Below are 25,002 nucleotides of genomic sequence, written 5' to 3' on the forward strand. Positions count from 1 at the left end.
CTGTTTTCTAAGAGTATTATCCCCATTTCCTCTTGAGGTCCTATCTAATATAGTGTAATATAATACAAGAAATCTTGCACATGCCTTGTAGATAAAAGTTATTGAGTTTTCATTTGAACTTATATATGTTTTATAAATGTATATAATTAGAATCAAGTGAAAACAACAGCAACATTAATTTCCCCTTGGGTTGGGGAGGGTCAGCTTCACGCTGTGTGTTTAGAAATAAAGGTCTCATTGTCAGGACATGAAGGGGAGGAAACAGAGTGACAGAGAGGACTCTGTGGGGGAGACCCGTTTCCTCAGAACCGGGATTGACCGAGCCCGTCCGAGCGCAGAGTGCCGGTGGTTAGTGTGTGGGGAAGGAGCGGGCGAGGAGGAGGAGGAGGAGGAGGAGGAAGGTAGGGGACTTTGTGGGATGAACTGTGTAGGGAGAGGGTTCTCACAGAGCAAGCAGGGCAGGGACAGAGCTGGGTTTATGAACAGAAATGAGCGGGGGTCCAGGAGTCAGGAGCAGAGCCGATTTTCAATGAAGATAATGAGATAATCTTCCCTAGCGGATGTGGTGACGCGAGCGGTGAAGAACCCGCCTGCCAGGTCGGAAGATCCCCTGGAGGAGGAAACGGCAACCCACTCCGTCTTCTTGCCTGGGGAGTCCCACGGACAGAGGAGCCTGGTGGGCTCCATCCATGGGGTCGCACAGAGCTGGACGCGGCGGAAGCGGCTTAGCACGGCCCGGTGGATGTGGCGATGCTATTAGCACAAGCAAGGTTTGCTGACCATCGAAGGGAACGGAAAAGCAGCTACGGACTCCGGGAAGCTTATGTTGTCTATTTTTCCCTTTTCTATGTCACAATCATCAGTCAATTTCATTGGAAGCAATGAAAGGAGGAAGAAAGACACAGAGAAAAATGATTTTCAAATCATCCAATATGTTTTTTGTTTATTTGTTAGAGGCTCTAGTGAACTCCTTGATGAGGAAAAGATTGTAATAATGGGTCCATATTAGGTTGAAGTTTGTCAGTGGCTTTTGACAACCCTCATTTTTCCCCCCTTTCATTATCAGAATGAATTAGACATCACCGAATCTTTTTATTCTGGAGAAGGAAATGGCACCCCACTCCAGTACTCTTGCCTGGAGAATCCCATGGAGGGAGGAGCCTGGTAGGCTACAGTCCAGGGGGTCGCAGAGAGTCGGACAGGACTGAGCGAAGACTGCACCAAATGCACAGAAGAGAAGCTAACGTATTTCCAGATCCTTTTGTTTTGTGAACCACCGATCTTCTCAGGGTCTTTCATTAGCATGCTCAAAAGATGCTTAATTTTAAAAAATAGCAATGTTGACCAGCACGTTATTTAATCGTTGTAAATTCCAAAGGACAGAAATGGTATGGACCTAACAGAAGCAGAAGATATTAAGAAGAGGTGGCAAGAATACACAGAAGAACTGTACAAAAAAGAACTTCACGACCCAGATAATCATGATGGTGTGATCACTCACCTAGAGCCAGACATCCTGGAATGTGAAGTCAAGTGGGCCTTAGAAAGTATCACTGTGAACAAAGCTAGTGGAGGTGATGGAATTCCAGTTGAGCTATTTCAAATCCTGAAAGATGATGCTGTGAAAGTGCTGCACTCAATATGCCAGCAAATTTGGAAAACTCAGCAGTGGCCACAGGACTGGAAAAGGACAGTTTTCATTCCAATCCCAAAGAAAGGCAATGCCAAAGAATGCTCAAACTACCGCACAATTGCATTCATCTCACACGCTAGTAAAGTAATGCTCAAAATTCTCCAAGCCAGGCTTCAGCAATATGTGAACTGTGAACTTCCTGATGTTCAAGCTGGTTTTAGAAAAGGCAGAGGAACCAGAGATCAAATTGCCAACATCCGCTGGATCATGGAAAAAGCAAGAGAGTTCCAGAAAAACATCTATTTCTGCTTTATTGACTATGCCAAAGCCTTTGACTGTGTGGATCACAATAAACTGTGGAAAATTCTTCAAGAGATGGGAATACCAGACCACCTGACCTGCCTCTTGAGAAACCTATATGCAGGTCAGGTAGCAACAGTTAGAACTGGACATGGAACAACAGACTGGTTCCAAATAGGAAAAGGAGTACGTCAAGGCTGTATATTGTCACCCTGCTTATTTAACTTATATGCAGAGTACATCATGAGAAACGCTGGACTGGAAGAAACACAAGCTGGAATCAAGATTGCCAAGAGAAATATCAATAACCTCAGATATGCAGATGACACCACCCTTATGGCACAAAGTGAAGAGGAACTCAAAAGCCTCTTGATGAAAGTGAAAGTGGAGAGTGAAAAAGTTGGCTTAAAGCTCAACATTCAGAAAACGAAGATCATGGCATCCGGTCCCACCACTTCATGGGAAATAGATGGGGAAAGAGTGGAAACAGTGTCAGACTTTATTTTTTGGGGCTCCAAAATCACTGCAGATGGTGACTGCAGCCATGAAATTAAAAGATGCTTACTCCTTGGAAGGAAAGTTATGACCAACCTAGATAGCATATTCAAAAGCAGAGACATTACTTTGCCAACAAAGGTCCGTCTAGTCAAGGCTATGGTTTTTCCTGTGGTCGTGTATAGATGTGAGAGTTGGACTGTGAAGAAAGCTGAGCACCGAAGAATTGATGCTTTTGAACTGTGGTGTTGGAGAAGACTCCTGAGAGTCCCTTGGACTGCAAGGAGATCCAACCAGTCCATTCTGAAGGAGATCAGTCCTGGGTGTTCTCTGGAAGGACTGATGCTAAAGCTGAAACTCCAGTACTTTGGCTACTTCGAAGAGTTGACTCATTGGAAAAGACTCTGATGCTGGGAGGGATTGGGGGCAGGAGGAGAAGGGGACGACAGAGGAGGACATGGCTGGATGGCATCACCAACTCGATGGCCGTGAGTCTGGGTGAACTCCAGGAACTGGTGATGGACAGGGGGGCCTGGTGTGCTGTGATTCATGGGGTCGCGAAGAGTTGGACACAACTGAGCAACTGAACTGAACTGAGCTGAACTGAAATTCCAAGGGACTAGTTGACAAATTCTTGAGAAAAGGTTCACCTGGAAATGGGGCTCAGAAATGACGATCATTATGTATTTTTGGATTATTTTAGAATTTTCAATCCAAAAGTAGAAAATAATTCCTGTGTTACAAACATGTGAATTATACTATTAATTTGCCCATGCATTATTTTTGTTTGTACCCTAGAATATTAATATACCTGATATATTTGTCGATCTATAGATAAAAGTTGTAATTGTTAAAGGGAAGTTGAAATTCGTTTTTTTTTCCCAGTAAATCATACTTTTAAAAAGCAAGTGATGTTTAAACACCAATACATACAATTATAACTTCCCTGGTAACTCAAATAGTAAAGAATCCACCTGCAAAGGAGACCCAGGTTTGATTCCTTGGTTGAGAAGATTTCCTGGAGAAGAAAATGGCAACCCACTCCAGTATTCTTGCCTAGAGCATCCCATGAACAGAGGAGCCTGGCGAGCTACAGTCCATAGGGTTGCAAAGAGTTGGAATGACTGAGCAACTAACCTTTACATACAATTCTCTCTCAGTAAATTCTCTAAACAAATAGGAGCATTGTATTGCAGCCTTTCTCTACAAATAATGGAATTGCTCCAAATTTCTATGCCATCAAAAAAAAAAAAAAGAACCTTGAAAGGGTCCCTTATAAATTACAGCAGTTACTCATCTTTAATAGTCAAGTTCTTTTCATTACATCAAAGCACGCTCTGGCTACAGGAATTCTCTCAAAGTTGATATTATTTTTTCACTGTACATGGACCTCAAGGAGTGTGGATATAGCCTGGCAAGTAAGTTGAAATTTTGTGAGAAAAAGTGAAAATTAAAAGTTCAGACTCTCGAGTCTTGTTTATTTTCTATGATTATTAGTTATTAACATATTTTGACAGAACATATTAGCAATCTTTGTCTTACTTATGCATTTAAAGCAAGCATTTTGTTATTAAATATTAATTTAATTTCAGGTTGTAGAGCCAATGCATGGTTGAACTATTAATGGAGTATAATTCTTATTCCACTATATCAAATCTTTTAGTTGCTACATAGCTTTTTAATAAATGTTCTGTAATACTCTTTCATGTATAGAATTTTTTTATTTCACTTTTCTTGTGATTTTTGTTTCCACTATATATAAGAAGTGATGCATTTAAACCTTTAGTACTTTAAAATGTATTTATTATCAATTATCACTCATTGTCTATAGCACTGAAACTTGGAAAAAGCAATTTTCCTCTAGAAAAAAAATTGTACAAAACATTAATTTATGTCTACTGGATCACCATGTAATATGAAAATCTGTTTTTAAGTACACTGAATTTTCTGCAAAATCATCTCACATTTCTATAATCTATGCTGTCTTTTCTTATGTGCAGTTTTCTAATGTATTATTGTATTCTATTGTATTTACAGAGAAAGCCACACTGAAACACTTTTGTCTGTCATACATAAACATTTAAAATGCTTGTTTTATAAACTGATAAATGTATCAATGCTTAAAAGTTAAACCAAATTAATCTTGCTGCAGTCTTAACAAATGCAATCTGGATTATATAGGGGAATAGCTTATTTTATTTCAAGAAAACTCAATTAGAACTTAAAACAATACTACTAAGCTTACAAAATAGAAGCCACAAAATTTAGCCATACATCATTTTCTGATTTGCTGTTGTTTTTTAGTCACTAACTTGTCTGACTCTTTTGTGACCCCATGGACTGTAGCCCACCAGGCTACTCTGTCCATGGGATTTCCCATTTCCTTCTCCAGGGCATTTTCTGATTACTTCGTGTTTTTTCTATAGAACTATTGGCAAACAAGTAGATTTTATAAACTACAGTTTGTACTTTCTTTTTTCTCCTACATTGTTCAGGACATGAAATGATATTAACAATGAAATAGCTTGCTTGATGGGATATTTGGTTTAACTATTTTATTGAAGAAGACTCTAAGACTTATTATTTTCAAATATTAATTTTTAAAGAGGATAATATATTGATCTTTGGATTCAAACACTTGTCTATAAATTCCAGTCCAACCATATATAAAGCTATTTTTGTTAATAATAGTATCCATATCATAAGCCTATATTATGAGGATTGAATAGAATGACACATGTGCAGTACTTAGAACAGTGCCTGGGCCATAATAAGTGCTCAACAAGAGTTAGTTTATTACTGTTACTTAACTTCTTTAAATCTGTTTATCGACATACTGGGGAAATGTTCCTATATTGTATGGTTACTGTGAGGATCAAATTGTGTGCACAGAACTTAGGACTCTTAATATGTAGTAGATATGGTTGCTGCTGCTGCGAAGTCACTTCAGTCGTGTCCGACTCTGTGAGACCCCATAGACAGCAGCCCACCAGGCTCCTCTGTCCCTGGGATTCTCCAGGCAAGAACACTGGAGTGGGTTGCCATTTCCTTCTCCAATGCATGAAAGTGAAAAGTGAAAGTGAAGTCGCTCAGTCGTGTCTGACTCTTAGCGACCCCATGGACTTCAGTCTACCAGGCTCCTCCGTCCATGGGATTTCCAGGCAAGAGTACTGGAGTGGGGTGCCATTGCCTTCTCCGAGTAGATATGGTTATATGTACTTAAATGTCAATACACATGCAAGGCACTTAAGGATCTTATCCTGTAGCAGGATTGTTATTTATAGTTAAAGATAACAGGTCTTCCCTAGTGGCTCAGACAGTCAAGAATCAAGTTGCAATGTAGGAAACCAGGGTTCAGTCCCTGGGTTGGGAAGATCCCCTGAAGAAGGGAATGGCAATCCACTCCAGGATTCTTGCCTGGAGAATTCCTCATGGGCTCCAGTCCATGGGGTCGCAAAGAGTCAGACATGACTGAGTGACTAACACTTTCACTTTACTTTCATGATAGGTCTTTATTATTAGATTATTAATCCTCTATGCTAAGCTGATATGAAGCTAACATGTGAGAGTTATATCATTGCTCTCTGTGTGGTGATAAAAGAACCTTACATAATTTCAGTAGAGCTCGTACTTCTCTCCAGTTTATCCCTCTCCACCATAGATCACATGTAAATAAAAATTTCAAATGTTATGAGTTTTTTTGAGGCATCTACTTGATTACAGATTTGATTACAGTAATATATCTTATTAGCATGTTTTAATAATTATAAATATTTTCTTTCTCAACTTAGATAGAAAACAGATGAGAAAAAAATCCATTCATCCTTGTCAATCAACTGACAAAGATGTGATAAAAGAAGCTCACGCTGAGAATTTAATGACTAATTTATCAAATGCTTATGCTTCAGGTATGGATGCTGTTAACAAATGTTATTTGTTTTATTTTTTTTATAAAATTCTATGTTATCTACATATTACTGAAGTCATTTTGATTTTCTTAAGATCTATAGACTAACTTTTATAAGTATACTTTAACTGACTTTTAAAAGTACAACTTACCAGCTCATTTTTAACAACAGTCAAATAAGGACCACCTGGTAGAGCTTAAAGGGCCAATTAATTTCATGGCGTTAATCTAAAGTGGCTTACTTTTTGGTGAAAATTGTTATTCAGTGGGACTTCAAATGAAGATTATTTGTAGGATTTGGACAGATGCTGCTTTATTTAACTATTTGGCATGGCCTTCAAGTATCTTTAATCTTCTATGATCAAAATTCTATCTGATGGTGAGTTTCTTCGACTGTTTAGAAACCGACCTTGTTGTTTATTTCTTTTTTCTCTAGATTTGTTGCCATCCAAGGAGGGCAAAGATTTAACAAAATGTTTTCTGCTGCGAGTGGTAAATATTCTTCTGCACTACATTGAGAAAACTTTTGATGATAAGAGTAAAATATTGGACTTTCATCATCCTCATCAACTTCTTGAAGGTTTGGATGGGTTTGACTTAGAACTGTCTGACCATCCTGAATCTCTGGAGCAGTTGCTGGTTGATTGCACAGACACCTTAAAATATGGGGTAAAAACAGGTAATTTTCAAATTTGTTTGTCCGAACTGGAGACTGAATGAGTAGCCTTAAGTTTACATTTGCATTGAAAAATACCCTAATTTCATTCATTTTTATTTAAAACATTTGTCTAGTTTATTTTAAACTGGTATTTTCATATAGAATTGTTTATTAGTTAACAGAGAAAGTAAACAAAATGATTTTGGTTTGGAGGGATATATCCCAATGGCAAATAACATACAGTTTTTATTTACCTTTTTCATTTTTTGCTTTATTTGATCATATTCATTACTGGATGCTTGATTTATTATCTCTGTACTTCAATAAAATATAGAATGCTAAAATTAGATATATGTATAATTCATATATATAACCTATATTTTAGAAAGTGTTTTCTGATTAAAATGACATTATTGTAACTTAATTCTTTTTTTTTAACATTTTTTTTAAATTTTATTTTATTTTTAAACTTTACAATATTGTATTAGTTTTGCCAAATATCGAAAGGAATCCGCCACAGGTATACCCGCGTTCCCCATCCTGAACCCTCCTCCCTCCTCCCCCCCACCTCCCTCTGGGTCGTCCCAGTGCACCAGCCCCAAGCATCCAGTATCGTGCATCGAACCTGGACTAGCGACTCGTTTCATACATGATATTATACATGTTTCAATGCTATTCTCCCAAATCTCCCCACCCTCTCCCTCTTCCACAGAGTCCATAAGACTGATCTAAACATCGGTGTCTCTTTTGCTGTCTCGTACACAGGGTTATTGTTACCATCTTTCTAAATTCCATATATATGCTTTAGTATACTGTATTGGTGTTTTTCTTTCTGGCTTACTTCACTCTGTATAATAGGTTCCAGTTTTATCCATCTCATTAGAACTGAATTCTTAATCTCTTAAAACAATGATACTTCCAGGAGCAAACAACATTTGAACAAAACTCTAGAGGCAAAACAGAGATTCACAAAGAGCTATTACACACATTATCTTTAAGACAGAGTGTAAAACTAGTGCACAGAACAATCCATTGTGGAGCTGAGGAGGAGAAGCTTAATTTAAACTGAGTTCAATATAGATTGTTCAATTTGACAAGCAATGTTTGGTGATTCTTCCTTAATATAAAATTTTGAAAGATCATTATAAGAGGAACCTATTTTTATAGTTGAAATTATTTATCTTTTTTTGCTGCCTGTATTTTTAAAGAATTCTTTTCCACTATGGTTTCTTACAGGATATTGAATATCCTGTGCTCTACACTAGGACCTTGCTGTTTATCCATCCTACATGTAACAGTCTCCATCTGCTAACCCCAAACTCCCAAACCAGTTCATCCTCCACCCCCTCCCCCTTGGTGATCACAAGTCTGTTATCTGTGCTTGTGATCCTGTTTCTGTTTTGTAGATAAGCTTATTTGTGTCGTATTTTGGACTCCACATATTTGTTGTTCAGCCGCTAAGTTGTGTCTGACTCTGCGATCCCATGGGCTGGAGCATGCCAGGCTCCTCTGTCCTCTATTGTCTTCTGGAGTTTGCTCAAATCCATGTTCATTGAGTTTGTGATGCTCTCGAACTATCTCAGCCTCTGCCGCCCCCTTCTCCTTCTGCCCTCAATCTTTACCAGCATCACAGTCTTTTCCGATGTGTTCGCTCTTTGCATCAGGTAGCCAAAATAATGGGGCTTCAGCTTCAGCATCCAGAGAAGGCAATGGCACCCCACTCCAGTACTACTGCCTGGAAAATCCCATGGACGGAGGAGCCTTGTAGGCTGCAGTCCATGGGGTCGGGAAGAGTCGGACACGACTGAGCGACTTCACTTTCACTTTTCACTTTCATGCATTGGAGAAGGAAATGGCAACCCACTCCAGTGTTCCTGCCTGGAGAATCCCAGGGATGGGGGAGCCTGGTGGGCTGCCGTCTATGGGGTCGCACAGAGTCGGACACGACTGAAGCGATTTAGCAGCAGCAGCAGCAGCGGTGGCTTCAGCATTAGTTCTCCCAGTGAATAATCAGGGTTGGTTTCCTTTGAGATTGGCTGGTTTGACCTCCTTGCAGTCCAAGGAACTCTCGAGTCTCCTCCAGCGCCACAGTTGGAGAGCGTCAGTTCTCTGGCGCTCAGTCTTCTTTATGGTCCAGCTGTTTCTTGCTTAGTATGATAATCTCTAGGGACCTTCTATTTCACCCAAAAAGTGTATAAGCAGCTTTGGAAGGAAAATTATTTCGTCTTCTAGGTGATCTTTCCCCCATCCACTGAGGTAGCTTCCCACACCCCACCCTCGGTCTTTCTACTTCAGTTGGGTTCCTCACTCTGGTATTTGAGCCCTTTCTCATTTTGGTGCCTTCTTACAGCTGCTCCTCCTCCTCCACTGTTTGGAAATAGACTTAAGACCTTCTCTGAAAGATCACTTCCTCCAAAAGCCTTCTCTGGAGACTGCCTCTCCTACTCCTGACCCCTTAGAAATGGTCTTTTAACATCCTGATCCTTTGCTTTGTAATTTTTGCTTTTTACTGTACTTAAATACATTTGTGTCATTATTTGATTGTGTCTCCTTCTTTCAATAGTAAGTGAGATCCCCATGTAGCGGCTATGTCCGTATGACCGCTGGGCTCTAATACCCAGAACAGTCCCAGCATATGATAATCGCTCAGGAATGTTCACTGAATGAAATCGTGTACTCGATCCATAACACCTGTTCACTGAGAAACTGCTATGAAATTTAACCACATTTCAGCTGTGTGTTTACACTTTGACCCATGTGTGATTTTGTCTTTTTTCCCCAGGACATCCTCGCTATTTTAACCAGCTCTCCAGTGGGCTAGATGTGATTGGACTTGCAGGGGAATGGTTGACAGCCACTGCAAATACCAACATGTGAGTATCCTTCTGGGTCTAAGGAACGTGAGACTGTGAGACACGGAGCAAGGGTGTAGGTGTCAGTTGTTGAAGTTCCGTTTTGCTGGACAGGATGTTTGCTCTATCAGAAACAAATACGTGATACCAGAAAGAAATGCAAAGATGGTTCGTGTTCCCTGGGGACATTTTAACTGGTCCTCTGGACTGTCTCTCCTCTCTAGAAACTCTTAGGATCTGAAATTCCTTGTAAATAGTAAAGTGCAGTTGATTAGTCTGAGTTATTAGTGTGCAGACTGGGAGTCCAGCTCTGGGACTGAAATCACTGCAATACTACCCAGAACAGCCCAGAGCACAGAGTCTAAAAACGACACACGCCAGGGTAGGAAAAGTTGCCTGAGTGTTAACTGGAACTTCAGTTTGCTCAAAGGTGAAGAAAGTAAACTATTAAAGTTAAATCGAGCTCCAATGTGATTCCTTAAAAATTTTGACCTTTGTCAGAACAAAACTTGCAGGTATACGAAATGAGATACACTGCTGTAATGTTTTGAAGTAAAATTAACTTTAGGGCAATGTATTTCAAGTTTAAAGGAATAGGGAAGTGATTGGACATGCAATTGGAAGGAACAGTCTGCCTCAGATGTTAATATATAACTATAATCAAAAGAGATAGCTGGTAGAAGTTTAAACTTTAAAACCAGGAACTAAACATTATGAGAAGTGACTGCTTCACTGTGTAGGAAAGCTGTGGTTTATTTTAACTGTTTAGTTGTCACTGGGATCTTAATGGTGCACAGGGTTTTATAAATGTGAAATGCATAGAAAAACAAGCTGCACAGTTTATTGCTAGTTTTAGTTTTCATTGCTTGATTGTAGCCCTTTATTTGAACACACATAGAGTAACACTTTGGAGAGCTTCTCTGATAGCTCAGTTGGTAAAGAATCCACCTGTAATGTAGGAGACCCTTAATGAACCTATATCGTTTGCGATATATAAAATGTGATGCATTTTATTACATAAAAATCATTTTACAAATCTTACTCCATTATTTGGAATCCTATTGCTGTGAAACAATCATTCTCTGTTCAAAGAAAATATAGATTTTTGATTTAAATAGAGAAATAGTAGAAAAATGCAAAGAGAAAGGAGGTAAGAGATGGTTCTACACGTTTGAATTATTCTTTAATCAACAGATGTGAATACCTAGCACATGATTTTATTTATCCTCTTCCATGTAATATAATTCACAGTGGAATTTCTATACATATATTATAGGTTTACCTATGAAATAGCTCCAGTATTTACTGTCATGGAAACAGTTCTTCTTAAGAAAATGTGTGGAATTATTGGCTGGAGAGAAACAGAAGCAGATGGAATATTTTCACCTGGTAAGAAAAAGGTTTATAAGTGAAAAGAAATAATAGGAGAAAGTAAAAATGTATTTAAATTAATATGATTGTTTTTGAGTCATTGAATTGATGTGAATGTTCATAAGCCATATTGTTGGCTATAATCATAAACAAAGTTTTTTGAAATCTGAAAGTTGTGGATTTTGCTGTTTGTGATTCCTTTAATACTTTCAAGGAAGACCATTTTAAAAATGACATCAGTGATTTGGTACCATTTTACTTCAGAAAACTCTCAAATCGTCTCAATCAACATTTCAGATTTTTGAAATTAGATTAACAGTCACAATTTCTTTTCCGTAGGTGGGAGTATATCAAACCTCTATGGTATACTAGTAGCTCGTTATAAGCAATATCCAGAGATAAAAGCAAGAGGCATGGCAGTCCTTCCGTGCATTGTGTTGTTTGTTTCTGAACAAGTAAGTATCAAGTCTAGATTTTTCTAAGCTTTAAGAATCTTCTAAGATATACCGATAAAGTAATTTAAACATTGAGAATATTAGCTTCACTTTTGTGGTAAAAACACTCTGTAATCTCTGTTTGGATCTATATATTGATATTGGAAAGGAGAAAAACAACTTTCCAGCCTATACAGACTATATAGATTAGCAATACAAATAATTCAGGAAAATTTTATTTCAATATAGGAGAAACTAACAGAAAAAAGATATGATTGTAAATATAAAACATTCTGCTATCTTTACCAAAAAAAAATCATTAAGTGGGATTTGCCTGCAATGCAGGAGACTCGGGTTCCTGATCCAGCGATTGAACCCGAGTCTCCTGCATTGCAGGTGGATTCTTTACCACTGAGCCACCAGGCAAATCCCACTGCTGCATACTTAATGTAATTTACTATAAAATAATACAATCAAAGATACTTGTTTATAAATGTCATTTTTATCATTTGACATATACTTTTTCAATATTATGAGCAAATAAGCTGAAATCCCATAATGTCATTTAAAAAAAAATCATTTCCTATTTAATCTATGTATTGATATTCTCCCTTGAAATGAAAACATCATAAGGGTTTTAAATTTCCCTTTTCTCTCATATATGTGGTCTTTTCCAGGCAGCTAAAAATTACCCAGGAAAAGTTTATCTTTGAGCTGTCACCTCCATCTTACTGATTCTGTTTATATTATCAAACTATGCCATGAGATAGTAGTCACCCAGAAGGCAAGAAATCAAATTTGATATCAAAGTTAAAATTAAAAACTACAAATACAATTATGTATAGTTTAAAAATAAAATAAAATTAAAAAAATAAAATTAAATTAAAAACTACAAGCAGAGGAAAAATTGATTCCTTTCTTTAGGCCTCTCTTAAAAAAAAATTGCAAATTCAAGACTTAAAGCTGTCCATAACATGCAAGGATTTACCTGGAGGATATTGTCAGTAAATGTATAAATGACACGATTCATGTGGATACAGAAAACTAGAATAAGAATCACAGTCCTGTGTTTAAAGTGTTGTCTGAGTGACAGCGCCTCCTAGAAAGAGGTGCTACAGCCTTCTTCATCTCAACTAACGTCATGGTAAGAGTCTGGAAGTATGCCTTGAGAACCTCACTTCTATATGTGTGTGTGTGTATATATGTACATGTATTTATATATGCACAGATCCATTCAGAGGTATGCATATATGCCCTAATTTGAGTGGTGCACTAGTGTAAGTGATGATTTAAGGCAGGAAAATTAATGCCTTTCCTGTTTTCATTTTTGCCCAAGGGTCATTATTCCATAAAAAAGGCTGCAGCAACTCTTGGTATTGGAACAGATAATGTAATTGAAGTAAAATGTGATGAAAGGTATGTTTCTTAACACAGTCTCAAGATTTTTATTATCATTATGCTTCATATGAAGATTAAAACCCCATTTTTCTATTATCCCAATTTTTAGCAAGAATATTTTCCCAGATTAGTTTCAATAATTTTAACTGGAAGTAATTATGAAAGAAACACCAAAGTTACCCTATACAGTATCCTATACTGAATATAGTCCTATACAAGTGAGAGTGTCGCATACCTTTTCTTTGTTAAGTATATTGAAGTAGCAGTATAATGATGTCTGGAGATGAAAAATTCAGATGCATCAGAAATCTACAGAGTAAAAATATATTTCCATTTCTCTTGAAATGAATAAACTATATTATAAATACATATATTCTGGAAGATCATTTTGATGCATATTAAATATATGTATACATCTCAAGTTCTGTGTTACAATCTGCAACTTATTTTGTAAATTTTTTTGGCTTTAGAGTATATCTTAGAAACCTTAGCCTGTGAATGTATACAGACTTTCCTTATTCTTTTTTAATTATTTTGGAGTTTTCCATTTTGTAAATATAATTTCACATATCTTATTTAAAAGGTTTTCACCTAGATTTAAGTATTTAAAGACAATGATTAAATGAATGTGTGTGTGTATGTGTGTGTGTGTGCTCAGTCGTGTCTGACTCTGACCCCATGGACTGTAGCCTGCCAGGCTCCTCTGTCCATGGAATTTTCCAGGCAAGAATACTAGAGTGGGTTGCCATTTCCTCTTGAAGAGATGTTCCTGACCCAGGGATCGAATCTGAGTCTTTTGGGTCTCCTGCATTGGCAGGTGGATTCTTTACCACTCACAGTACCTGGGAAGCCCTGATTTAATGAATATAATTATACAAGTATACTTGAGTGTCTATATTTGAATATTTCTCACATAAATCCCTAGAAGTTCAATTACAGGTTCAAAGATTGTCTGCACTTTAAATTTCATATAGATTTTTATTTGCCCTTCAAATATTTTTGAGTTAACTGATGCTTATCTACTGGGAGAAACTTGAATATTATCAATACTTCTGTACTTGAAAATTCTGATAAATGAAGATGACCTTCAGTTGTTTGGAACTATATATGTCTAGTATACTGACCAACCAGCTGTGTGTTACCGCAATATGTCTGTTCATTTTCATTTGCCAATTTTTTATTGGTAGTTTATTATTTATTGGCTTGTAAAAATATTTATATATTGAGATATTTTTAAATGTAAAATATATGAATATAAAACATTTTGCAAATATGCTTTGTAAGTTTGTCATTCTATATGTATTTCAAGTTGTTTGGTTTTCTTTATATAAACCCTGTACATTTGCTGAGAATCTCTTTCCCAGATATTTTGTATCTGTTTTTACTACTATGAATAGGATATGTTCTATGTTTATTAAGAACAATTAGTTTTAAAAAAAATAGGAACCTAATTTACTATTGTAACCCTCCCATTGCTCAACATTCTTATAGTTTTCAAAAGTTTTTCAATAAGCAATGTTAGGTATTCCAGGTGTACAACCATATGTACTTGAATTAGGGATTTTTCTTATTTTCGTTTCTATCTATCATCTATTATCATCATGATTACCTCCCTAGATAACAGGTATTTCTTCAGAAAAAGGATGCTGTAATATTGATGGTGGTAGGCATTCTTACTTGATTCCGGACTTTAAGAGGAATGCTTACAAGAAGACGGTGTTTCAGTCTGATAACGGGGTGGAGCAGGAAGATACTGGCTTTTGTTTTTTCGTCCCAGAAATTTGCTGTGAAGAAAAATGTGAGACCACCTGAATTTTTGCCACATTCCCCCCAACAATTTGTATCTTTGATTTTTATGTCTTAATGCCAAGAAGTCTTTATGAAAGTGAAAGTCACTCAGCCATGTCCGACTCTTTGTGACCCCATGGACTATACAGGCCAGAATACTGGAGTGGGTACCTGTTCCCTTCTCCTGGGAATCTTCCCAACCCAGGGATCGAACCCAGGTCTCCCACATTGCAGGCAGATTCTTTACCAGCTGAGCCACAAGGGAAATCCAAGAATATTGGAGTGGGTAGCTTATCCCTTCTCGAGGGGATCTTCCCGGCCCAGGAATCAAACCACTGGGGGTCTCCTGCATTGCAGGTGGGTTCTTTACCAACTGAGCTATCAGGGAAGCCCTAAGAAGTCTTTATAATTAAAGGTTAATCATTAGAGAAAAAAAGGAAGAAAGAAAAGGAAGGAAGAAAACCATTATGTATCTTAGAAAAATCAGAATCTTCTGATATGTAAATAATGCAGATTTTAAGATGATTGAATAGTAAACTCAGCTTCCTTTAATTCAAATAACATGATATTTTATCTTGGTTTTAGGGAACTGCTTATTGCTTGTTTTCCACACCTATAAATACCTTTGGGAGTCACTAAAAACTAATTTTTTAATCTTGAATATTATTAATTTTTCTAACTGGTAGAATCGATATGTTTATTCACTCATAAGAAAACAATGTGTATTTGACTTTTTAAGGGGAAAGATGATTCCAGCTGAGTTAGAGAAAAATATATTACAAGCTAAAAGAAAGGTAAGTTCTGAAGTTCCATATTTAACTTGCAAATGCATCTTTATTTTCTTTACTGACTTTCATTAGTGGCAAGCAACTGATAAGAACTGCTACAGGAAATAAAGTAATCTCTAAATGTAGGAAATTTCTTCTAAAACTGAAGTGAAATAATTAAACGACATTGCAATATTTCCCTGACCATTCTGTTCCTGTTAAATATCAAAAGACAAGTTATCACCCAAAGTAAATAAAGTAGTTAATTTACTACTAAAGGAGTTTAGTCGTCTTTATTGTTGTGGTATGATCTTCTGAGAATAAATTCAGAGAGAAATAACAATAAATGGGACTCAGAGGCAATGGTATTTGTTCATCTTATGGTTAAGCTACTTTTTCCATTACTGTAGGTGCCTCTAAACATTTGAAGTTATTAGTTATCTAATGTCCTCAGTCAGGGGCTTCCCTGGTCGCTCAGCAGTAAAGAATCCGCCTGCCAGTTCAGGAGACATGGGTTCAACCCCTGAGTTGAGAAGATTGGCTGGAGTAGGAAACAGCAACCCACTCCAGTGTTCTTGTCTGGGAAATCCCATGGAAAGAGGAATCTGGCGGGCTATAGTCCGTGGGGTTGCAAAAGATTCGAATGTGAGTTAGCAGCTAAACAACAAAGGGCTTCCTGAGATTGTAAGAATGATGCAGCTTTTGTCCTCCCCAGGGCCAGACTCCTTTCTGTGTTGTGGCCACAGCTGGCAGCACCGTATTCGGGGCCTTCGACCCGCTCCATGACATCGCAGATATTTGTGAGACACACAAGCTCTGGATGCATGTGGATGTAAGTCATGTCCTAGAGTCTGGCTCATAATTTCCCTTTTTTAAAAATGTTACCTGTGAACAATCCTCATAATTTCTTAACTGACATTACAAGCAAGACCAAAATTTCTCTGTAACTCTAATTTTTATAATGAATAAATATCAAGAAAAAATAGTCTCATTTGCATAAATTACCTTAAAATAGACAATGCACTACCATAGAAAGAGCTATGTATGTATCAATATTTTTTTAAAAGTCTAAATGCCTATCAATATTCAACCAACAATTTAGAAGATCAATTTGAAGAAAGAGTTAAACCTGATTTTAAATCAAAGAAACTTAGCCCCTTACTCTAATATATATTTCTTAATTAATAGCTGTTATGGAAGTCAAAACTTTTGATGTTATTAGTACAATGACTTTGTGCAAAAACGTCTTTGGCTTTGATTAGAGTTGGACAAATGTAAAGTTATATAATATGGTAGATATTTTAATTTTTCTGTAGTATTGCCAAATCTGATGCCAACTTTTAAAAAATTCTGTCTCTGGAAATTATACAGAAGGTGTCTCTTTGCATTAGTTATCAATAGAAACCTAAAACTTTACTATGTCATGAAGAGATAATGAGAATTCCTAGGAGGAAAATTTTAAATGCATGGTTCTTTTAAGTGAGACAATTATAGCCAAGTTTGTAATTATCTAGTATAGCAATTAAATCCTCATCAACTTTTGAAATAAATATAACATAGGAAAGAGCAGTCAGTGCTATGTAAAAAGAAATCATTAATGTAAACACACAAATCCTTTGTGTCCACTGTAGGCAGCTTGGGGAGGTGGATTGCTGTTGTCCAGAAAGCATTCCTGTAGACTCAGTGGCATTGAAAGGTGAGAACTGGGCCGCTGCTCGTGCAAGTGGAAGGGCGTCTTCGGGCTTCTGTTTGTCTCCTTAGCCCGTGAGCACTAACAGGACTTGTTTTATTGCCTAGGGCCGACTCCGTGACCTGGAACCCCCACAAACTCATGGGTGTGCCCCTTCAGTGCTCTGCTCTCCTGACCCGGGAAAAAGTAAATGATCTCTGTTTTCGAGTAGTGATGTGATGGAGACCTTGGTCATGACTAGGTTCATTGTGCATGTTCAAAACCAAAATCATTATGGCTTCATTGAATTCATGTAGTGCAGGACCCTTTGGCCTGTAGAGGAAAGCTGCTCCTTAATTAGCAACCACGGGGCTTCCCTAGTGGCTCAAATGGTAAAGAATCTGCCTGCAATGTGGGAGACCCGGGTTCGATCCCTGGGTCAGGAAGATCCCCTGGAGAAGGAAATGGCAACCCACTCCAGTACTCTTTCCTGGAGAATCCCATGGGCAGAGTCCATGGAGTCGCAAAGAGGCAGACATGACTGAGCAGCTAACACTGGCAGTGGGTAACTAAAGTGTCACAAAACCCAGTGGTGTAGGGCCCCAGGTAGTAAGTTAATGTGTGGATGAGATCAGGGATAAGACAATAGACAGTGGTGAGAAACAGAATGGGTGATACAAAATGTGGTCACTCGTGACCTCCCTTCTAAACACACCATGAACAAAGGTAAGGTCTCTTTGGAGTCAGATTTGGCCTGCTGACCAATTTGTTACCTCAGAGAGTAAGGCCAAAATAAGACTTGTTTTAAGTAGGGATAACTATCAGTAACGATGATGTACGTTTAGCATAAAAAGCAAAAAATTATGGGTTGTATGAAATTATTTTTTGCTTATAAGTTTGTGTATTTTATCTCTGCCAATAGTACATGTAATGCTACGTAAGGAGATAAGCCCATGATCTCCTGCAAGAAGAGATACAATTACAAAGTTCAACTTGAATATTCCCTGTCTCTGCTTAGCTGTCAGAGGGGCAGACACACTTTACGTGGCTATCATTTATAGCTTTGTTTTGTTTCTCTCTTACTCACAAGCAGTCCAGTGATTTGAATTTAAAAATAGAGTGCTTGTCTTCCCATTATCAACTGCCTGACCTGGTACTCCCCACTTTCTGCTGAGCGTTAAATACACGCCTCTTCCCTAGCTCTAAGACAGTCTTTGTTCTCTCCTAACCCGAGGCGTTCTCAGCAATTCAGGCTGGAGCCGTTGGCTCTGCTTCAGCTTCTGCTCAGTTGGCTGCGTGGCGACAACCCCTCCACTTTGCTGTCGGGTCTCCAGTCCACTTGCAGATTTCTGGTACTTTTATGTTTGGGGCTCAGAAACAAATTTTCTGCAGTCTTTCTTCATTTCTTCACTCATAGTGACTGTGTGGAAGTAGCCCTGCCCTTCTCTGCTCAGCCTCCTACAACCCAGACTGTAAACTCAACAAGGCTAGAGTTTTTCCTTACTACAAATCCACAGTCCCAGCACACAGTATGACAGATTTTAGGTGCTTATTTTTCACCTTAGAGGCTTCCCAGGTGGCACAACAGTCTAAAGCATCCACCTGCCAATGCAGGAGATGCCAGAGATATGGGTTCAGTCCCTGGCTTAGGAAGATCCCTGGAAAAGGGAATGACAACCGACTGCAGTATTCTTGCCTGGGAAATCTCATCGACACAGGAGCCTGGTGGGCTATAGTCCACGGGGTTGCAAAGAGTCAGACTCAACCGAGCACACACACAGTCTTTATCTAAGAACTATAGTTAAAACTCACATTGTTTACACTGTTTTAAAATATTTTAGTTCCTAGTTCCTGACAAAATATTAAAGTCCAGGTTTGAAGTAAACTACAGGGAAAATATTTCTCTGTGTACATTGCACCCTGTGGTGTGTAGCGTGTTAGTCATTCAGTCACGTCCAGTTCTTTGTGACCCTGTGGACTGTAGCCCTCCTCTGTCCGTGAAATTCTCCTGAGCCAGACAGTAAAGAATCTAAGAATCTGCCTGCAGTGCAGGAGACACAGGAGCCATGGGTCAGTCCCTGGGTTGGGAAGATCCCCTGGAGAAGAGAATGGCTACCCACTCTGGTATTCTTCTACTTTAATATTTTGTTAGATAGGAGCTGGAGACTAAAGTATTTTAAAACAGTGTATGTAGTATACATAAATATATATATATGTAGTATATTGTGTATACACACACACACAAAGTCCTCTCCTTTGCAAGGTATCGTTTCTTCTCTATTTCACCCCAGTCCTTCAAATCTTATCACCAGTTGTGATCCTTTCCTTAGACCCATAAGCCGCTCCAAAATAAGAGTGTGAGTTTTCTTCCCTTGGAAATTGGATTGCCACAGACTCCCAGACGAACTGCCCTCTTGTCTCAAACTTAGCACGGTACAGATATATGATCTTGAAAATTCCTTACCGTGGTGAACTTTCTGTCTCTTCAATCTATAAAAATGATATAACAGTAGCACTTACGCCCTAAGTCTTCCATGAGGATCAGATGGTATATTTGTGATGTCTCCAGCATATAATAGGCACGTGATAAATATGTTCTTATTTGCTTCATATTCAAAAGGTTATAGTTGGTATAGATTTAAACTCTACCCAGTCAGTGCGCACAGGTTTAGCCTTTGTTATGCTGTGGCAATGCATATCTTTTGAGAAAAGCCTCTTTTCAACTGGTTGATGGAAACATTTCTTTTTTCTAGTGGTTATTATTTAATCATTCAAAAGGAGTATTTCTCCATTCTTCAACACCAAGGAGGAATGTTTTCAACACCTTTTATGTAAGAGGAAATGGCTAGGAAAGGGCAAAATTAAATAAATGGACTGTTTTATTCTCTGCCTCCCGTGGCCATCAGAGCCGTTTGCTTGACTGGCGTCTAAAGGGTTGATTCATGAGAAAGCGTAGTTAAAATGAACCAGGCACTCAATTCTAATTAACTTCAATGCAGGCTGGTCACATAATTTCAAAAGAGCAGCGAAACTTCAAGGTTTTTAAGAAACATTAAAGAAATATAGACAACTGGTAATCTAATTACACCATCTACTGTTCCAGCTAAATCCAAAGAACAACTGAATCCATGAAAATCCTAAGAAAGTAACATATTTTTATATAAAATAAACAAAAGTTCTATTTAAATGTGCCTGTAAGGTAGAAATGCTAAGTGAACTGAAATGAATAAGTGGTTGTGGCTTCTTACTGAGATGTGGATGGCTTACACAGTAGATGTATCGTCCCTTTTTCAGGGTCTTCTGGGAGCGTGCAACCAGATGCAGGCTGAATACCTCTTCCAGCCTGATAAAGTCTACAATATTAACTTTGACACCGGGGATAAGACGATTCAATGCGGCCGACATGTCGATGTCTTTAAGCTCTGGTTAATGTGGAAGGCAAAGGTAGGAATTTGCCATCTTTTATTAGGTCCTATGTACTTGGATACCCGATGTAACTAGTTCCATATTTTAGAGCTTACTTTGGATGTCTTTCCCCAAATTATAGTCCTTTTATTTTATTAAGTGTTTCCCTTTTTTGAAGTTTATTTATTTGTGTTTGGCTGTGCTGGGTCTTCACCGCTGCGCAGGCTTTTCTTTAGTTGTAGCGAAGCGGGGCTACGCTCTAGTTCCTGGGCTTCTCCCGGCAGTGTCCTCTCTGGCTGCAGAGCGCAGGCTCTGGGGCGCATGGGGCTTCGGTCGTTGCGGCGCTGGGCCCGGTAGCTGCAGTTCGCAGGCTCCAGAGCACATGCGCAGTAGACGTGGCACACGGGCTTATTTGCTCCGCGGCAGGTGGGATCTCCCCAAATCAGGGATTGAATCCCTGTCTCCTACGTTCACAGTAGGGTTCTTTACCCTTGAGCCCCCAGAGGAGCGCTATGGTCCTTTTATTTTGTTAAACTTCTGTCGAGGAAACTGCTCTAACTGCAAAGGCAAGCTTCGTTCTGAGCTCGAAATTCTACTGAGGTGGACAAGATTTTAGCTTGTTTACCATTAATGTATATTCTATCAAATGGTAGGAGTAAAATCTGTTAGGAATATAAATTAGCCTGCAGGTTTAAAAAAAAAAAACTTTTTTTTTCTAATTGGAATTCGAAATAGGTCAAGCCACTTAAAGTTAGTATAGATTCCCAGATGTGAATACTTATTAATTACCTGAACATTCGATCTGCCTTAGAATCAAGCTCAGGGCTTCCCAGCTGGTGCAGTGGTAGAAAATCCATCTGCTAACACAGGAGATGAAGAGACCCGGGTTTGATGCCTGGATTGGAAAGATTCCCTGAGGAAAGAAATGGCACTCCACTCCAGTATTCTTGCCTGGAAAATCCCATGGACAGAGGAGCCTGGCTGGATACAGTCCATGGGTCGCAAAGAGTCAGACACAACTGAGTGACTAATAAAACACACACACACACACACACACACAGAGTCAAGGACAACAGATACAGTCTCTCCGAAGATTGCAACAGCAGGACATGTGCTACACCCTCCCTCTGCTCCTTGTTTGTAATTTTTAGCTTAAATAATGGAAATGTTTTTAGGAAGCTATTTCTATCACCTCCTTCCCAATCCTCTATAGGAAGATAGGCAGTAGGTCCTCTGAGGATGGAAGCTTTGACATGAACCAGCAGCTTCTTTAACACAGTGGTAAGCTGATCCTCCACAACACATCACCCACCCTCTGCATTGCAAGGGGACTGTTCTGGGTATCACAGGTAGTTATCCTTCTCCAGAAAAATTGCTTAGATTTTTATTTGGTGGATATAGAATTCCGAGTACAAAACACAAATAGAAAAACATGTTCTGTAACATGAATCATAGATGCAAATTCATGATCCTTATTTCAGTTCAGTTCAGTCGCTCAGTTGTGTCCGACTCTTTGCGACCCCATGAATCGCAGCATGCCAGGCCTCCCTGTCCATCACCAACTCCCGGAGTTCACTCAGACTCACGTCCATCGAGTCAGTGATGCCATCCAGCCATGTCATCCTCTGTCGTCCCCTTCTCCTCCTGCCCCCAATCCCTCCCAGCATCAGAGTCTTTTCCAATGAATCAACTCTTCGCATGAGGTGGCCAAAGTACTGGAGTTTCAGCTTCAGCATCAGTCCTTCCAAAGAAATCCCAGGGCTGATCTCCTTCAGAATGGACTGGTTGGATCTCCTTGTAGTCCAAGGGACTCTTAAGAGTCTTCTCCAACACCACAGTTCAAAAGCATCAATTATTTGGCGCTCAGCTTTCTTGATAGTCCAACTCTCACATCCATACATGACCACTGGAAAAACCATAGCCTTGATTAGACGGACCTTTGTTGGCAAAGTAATGTCTCTGCTTTTCAATATGCTATCTAGGTTGGTCATAACTTTCCTTCCAAGGAGTAAGCGTCTTTTAATTTCATGGCTGCAGTCACCATCTGTAGTGATTTTGGAGCCCAAAAACATAAAGTCTGACACTGTTTCCAGTTTCCCCTTCTATTTCCCATGAAGTGATGGGACCGGATACCATGATCTTCGTTTTCTGAATGTTGAGCTTTAAGCCAACTTTTTCACTCTCCACTTTCACCTTCATCAAGAGGCTTTAGAGTTCCTCTTCACTTTCTGCCATAAGGGTGGTGTCATCTGCATAGCTGAGGTTATTGAGATTTCTCCCGGCAATCTTGATTCCAGCTTGTGTTTCTTCTAGTCCAGCATTTCTCATGATGTACTCTGCATATAAGTTAAATAAGCAGGGTGACAATATACAGCCTTGACGTACTCCTTTTCCTATTTGGAACCAGTCTGTTGTTCCATGTCCAGTTCTAACTGTTGCTTCCTGACCTGCATACAGGTTTCTCAAGAGGCAGGTCAGGTGATCTGGTATTCCCATCTGTTTCAGAATTTCCACAGTTTATTGTGATCCACACAGTCAAAGGCTTTGGCATAGTCAATAAAGCAGAAATAGATGTTTTTCTGGAACGCTCTTGCTTTTTCCATGATCCAGCGGATGTTGGCAATTTGATCTCTGGTTCCTCTGCCTTTTCTAAAACCAGCTTGAAAATCAGGAAGTTCACGGTTCACATATTGCTGAAGCCTGGCTTGGAGAATTTTGAGCATTACTTTACTAGCATGTGAGAAGAGTGCAGTTGTGTGGTAGTTTGAGCATTCTTTGGCATTGCCTTTCTTTGGGATTGGAATGAAAACTGACTTTTTCCAGTCCTGTGGCCACTGCTGAGTTTTCCAAATTTGCTGGCATATTGAGTGTAGCACTTTCACAGCATCTTCTTTCAGGATTTGAAATAGCTCAACTGGAATTCCATCACCTCCACTAGCTTTGTTCGTAGTGATGCTTTCTAAGGCCCACTTGACATCACATTCCAGGCTGTCTGGCTCTAGGTCAGTGATCACACCATTGTGATTATCTGGGTCGTGAAGATCTTTTTTGTATAGTTCTTCTGTGTATTCTTGCCACCTCTTCTTAATATCTTCTGCTTCTGTTAGGTCCATATCATTTCTGTCCTTTATCGAGCCCATCTTTGCATGAAATGTTCCCTTGGTATCTCTAATTTTCTTGAAGAGATCTCTAGATCCTTCTTTAGTAATCTATAATACATTGGCAGCATTTTCTCTTACAAATTTATCTTTTATCACCTGCTTTTTCCTAACCTTATAATCACCTTGTTTGAAATAAGCATTAAAAAACCCACTTTGAATAGTGTATATATATATTGATAACTCACCTTAAATTATTTCAATAATAAGGCATTGAAATAATAAAAAATCTATTCAATAGTATAGATCTTCAGTAGTCATGGGTTTACCATACGTTGAACATAGATTAGGCTACAAAGCTTTACTTAGGTAATTTAGCTTACATGTCCCAACAGTTGAGCTGGTTATATCTGGTAAATAGGTAAAGAAATTAACTTGCTGATAGATGAAGAGAATTTAATCTAAGGAGCACAGCTGACTCTCAAATTCAAAATCTATTTTCCCACAAATCCATATTATCTTTCTTAACATAACTCATAGCACCATGGGAATGTAAAACTCATCTGAAGTAGTGATGAAAAAGCAGGTTTATCACCTTTTGCATATGGAAACTATGTTCCAAAAAAAAGGTGTATAAACAGATATTATGTAAGCAAGGCCATTCCTGAGAGTAGGGAAACAAAATTCCAGCAGAATGGAAATTATTTTCATATTTAAGAGCATTTTTATATGTTAAAATGCAAGTTCAGGTAAATATCCATGGCAGGCTTGAAAGGGAGGAGTTGACTTGCAAGTTTGTTGCATGATCTATAACTACTAAATATTTAAACATTTGCTGGGTGAGTCTCCATCCGTACTCTTGACAAGATGATGGGAATTAAGAAGAAAGTCTAGAGATATAAGTGAAAATTTTATATTTTTTCCTCATTTGCTGTAATTACAGAATGAATACTTCATTGATTACAGAAAAGAGGATCCATTTTTAATGAAATTCATATTTCTTTAAAGTAAAATTAATTCCATAAAATACTGTGGTAGGTTATAAAACTAAGTAATAAGAAAATCATAGAAATATAAGATTCCACAAACACTGATTATTGTCCAAAAGCAAATCTAATGCACAATCTTCTCTTTTTGGATGGATTTTCTACAAAAGTTGGACTAGTTTTATATTCATAAAATGACTCTGTTTGGCCAGGAGAAAGCTATCGAGCTTAATTGTTCAAG

The 25,002-nt window shown here is 38.4% G+C and overlaps 1 protein-coding gene across 1 annotated transcript in view; it reads left to right on the plus strand.

Annotated features, from left to right (window-relative positions):
- Nucleotides 1-247: 247 nt before the first annotated feature.
- Nucleotides 248-25,002, plus strand: part of LOC102287268 (glutamate decarboxylase 1) — a 29,773-nt gene continuing 5,018 nt past the window's right edge. Inside the window, exons 1-12 of the mRNA XM_070361811.1 lie at nucleotides 248-401; nucleotides 558-597; nucleotides 6,737-7,014; nucleotides 9,776-9,866; nucleotides 11,122-11,234; nucleotides 11,556-11,671; nucleotides 12,987-13,066; nucleotides 15,576-15,630; nucleotides 16,319-16,435; nucleotides 17,235-17,299; nucleotides 17,401-17,479; nucleotides 20,567-20,716. Coding sequence (XP_070217912.1) covers nucleotides 248-401; nucleotides 558-597; nucleotides 6,737-7,014; nucleotides 9,776-9,866; nucleotides 11,122-11,234; nucleotides 11,556-11,671; nucleotides 12,987-13,066; nucleotides 15,576-15,630; nucleotides 16,319-16,435; nucleotides 17,235-17,299; nucleotides 17,401-17,479; nucleotides 20,567-20,716 — 1,338 coding nt within the window. The remainder of the gene's footprint in view (nucleotides 402-557; nucleotides 598-6,736; nucleotides 7,015-9,775; nucleotides 9,867-11,121; nucleotides 11,235-11,555; nucleotides 11,672-12,986; nucleotides 13,067-15,575; nucleotides 15,631-16,318; nucleotides 16,436-17,234; nucleotides 17,300-17,400; nucleotides 17,480-20,566; nucleotides 20,717-25,002) is intronic.

The sequence above is a fragment of the Bos mutus genome, chromosome 24 (genome assembly GCF_027580195.1).
Source record: "Bos mutus isolate GX-2022 chromosome 24, NWIPB_WYAK_1.1, whole genome shotgun sequence".
Lineage (NCBI taxonomy): Eukaryota > Metazoa > Chordata > Mammalia > Artiodactyla > Bovidae > Bos > Bos mutus.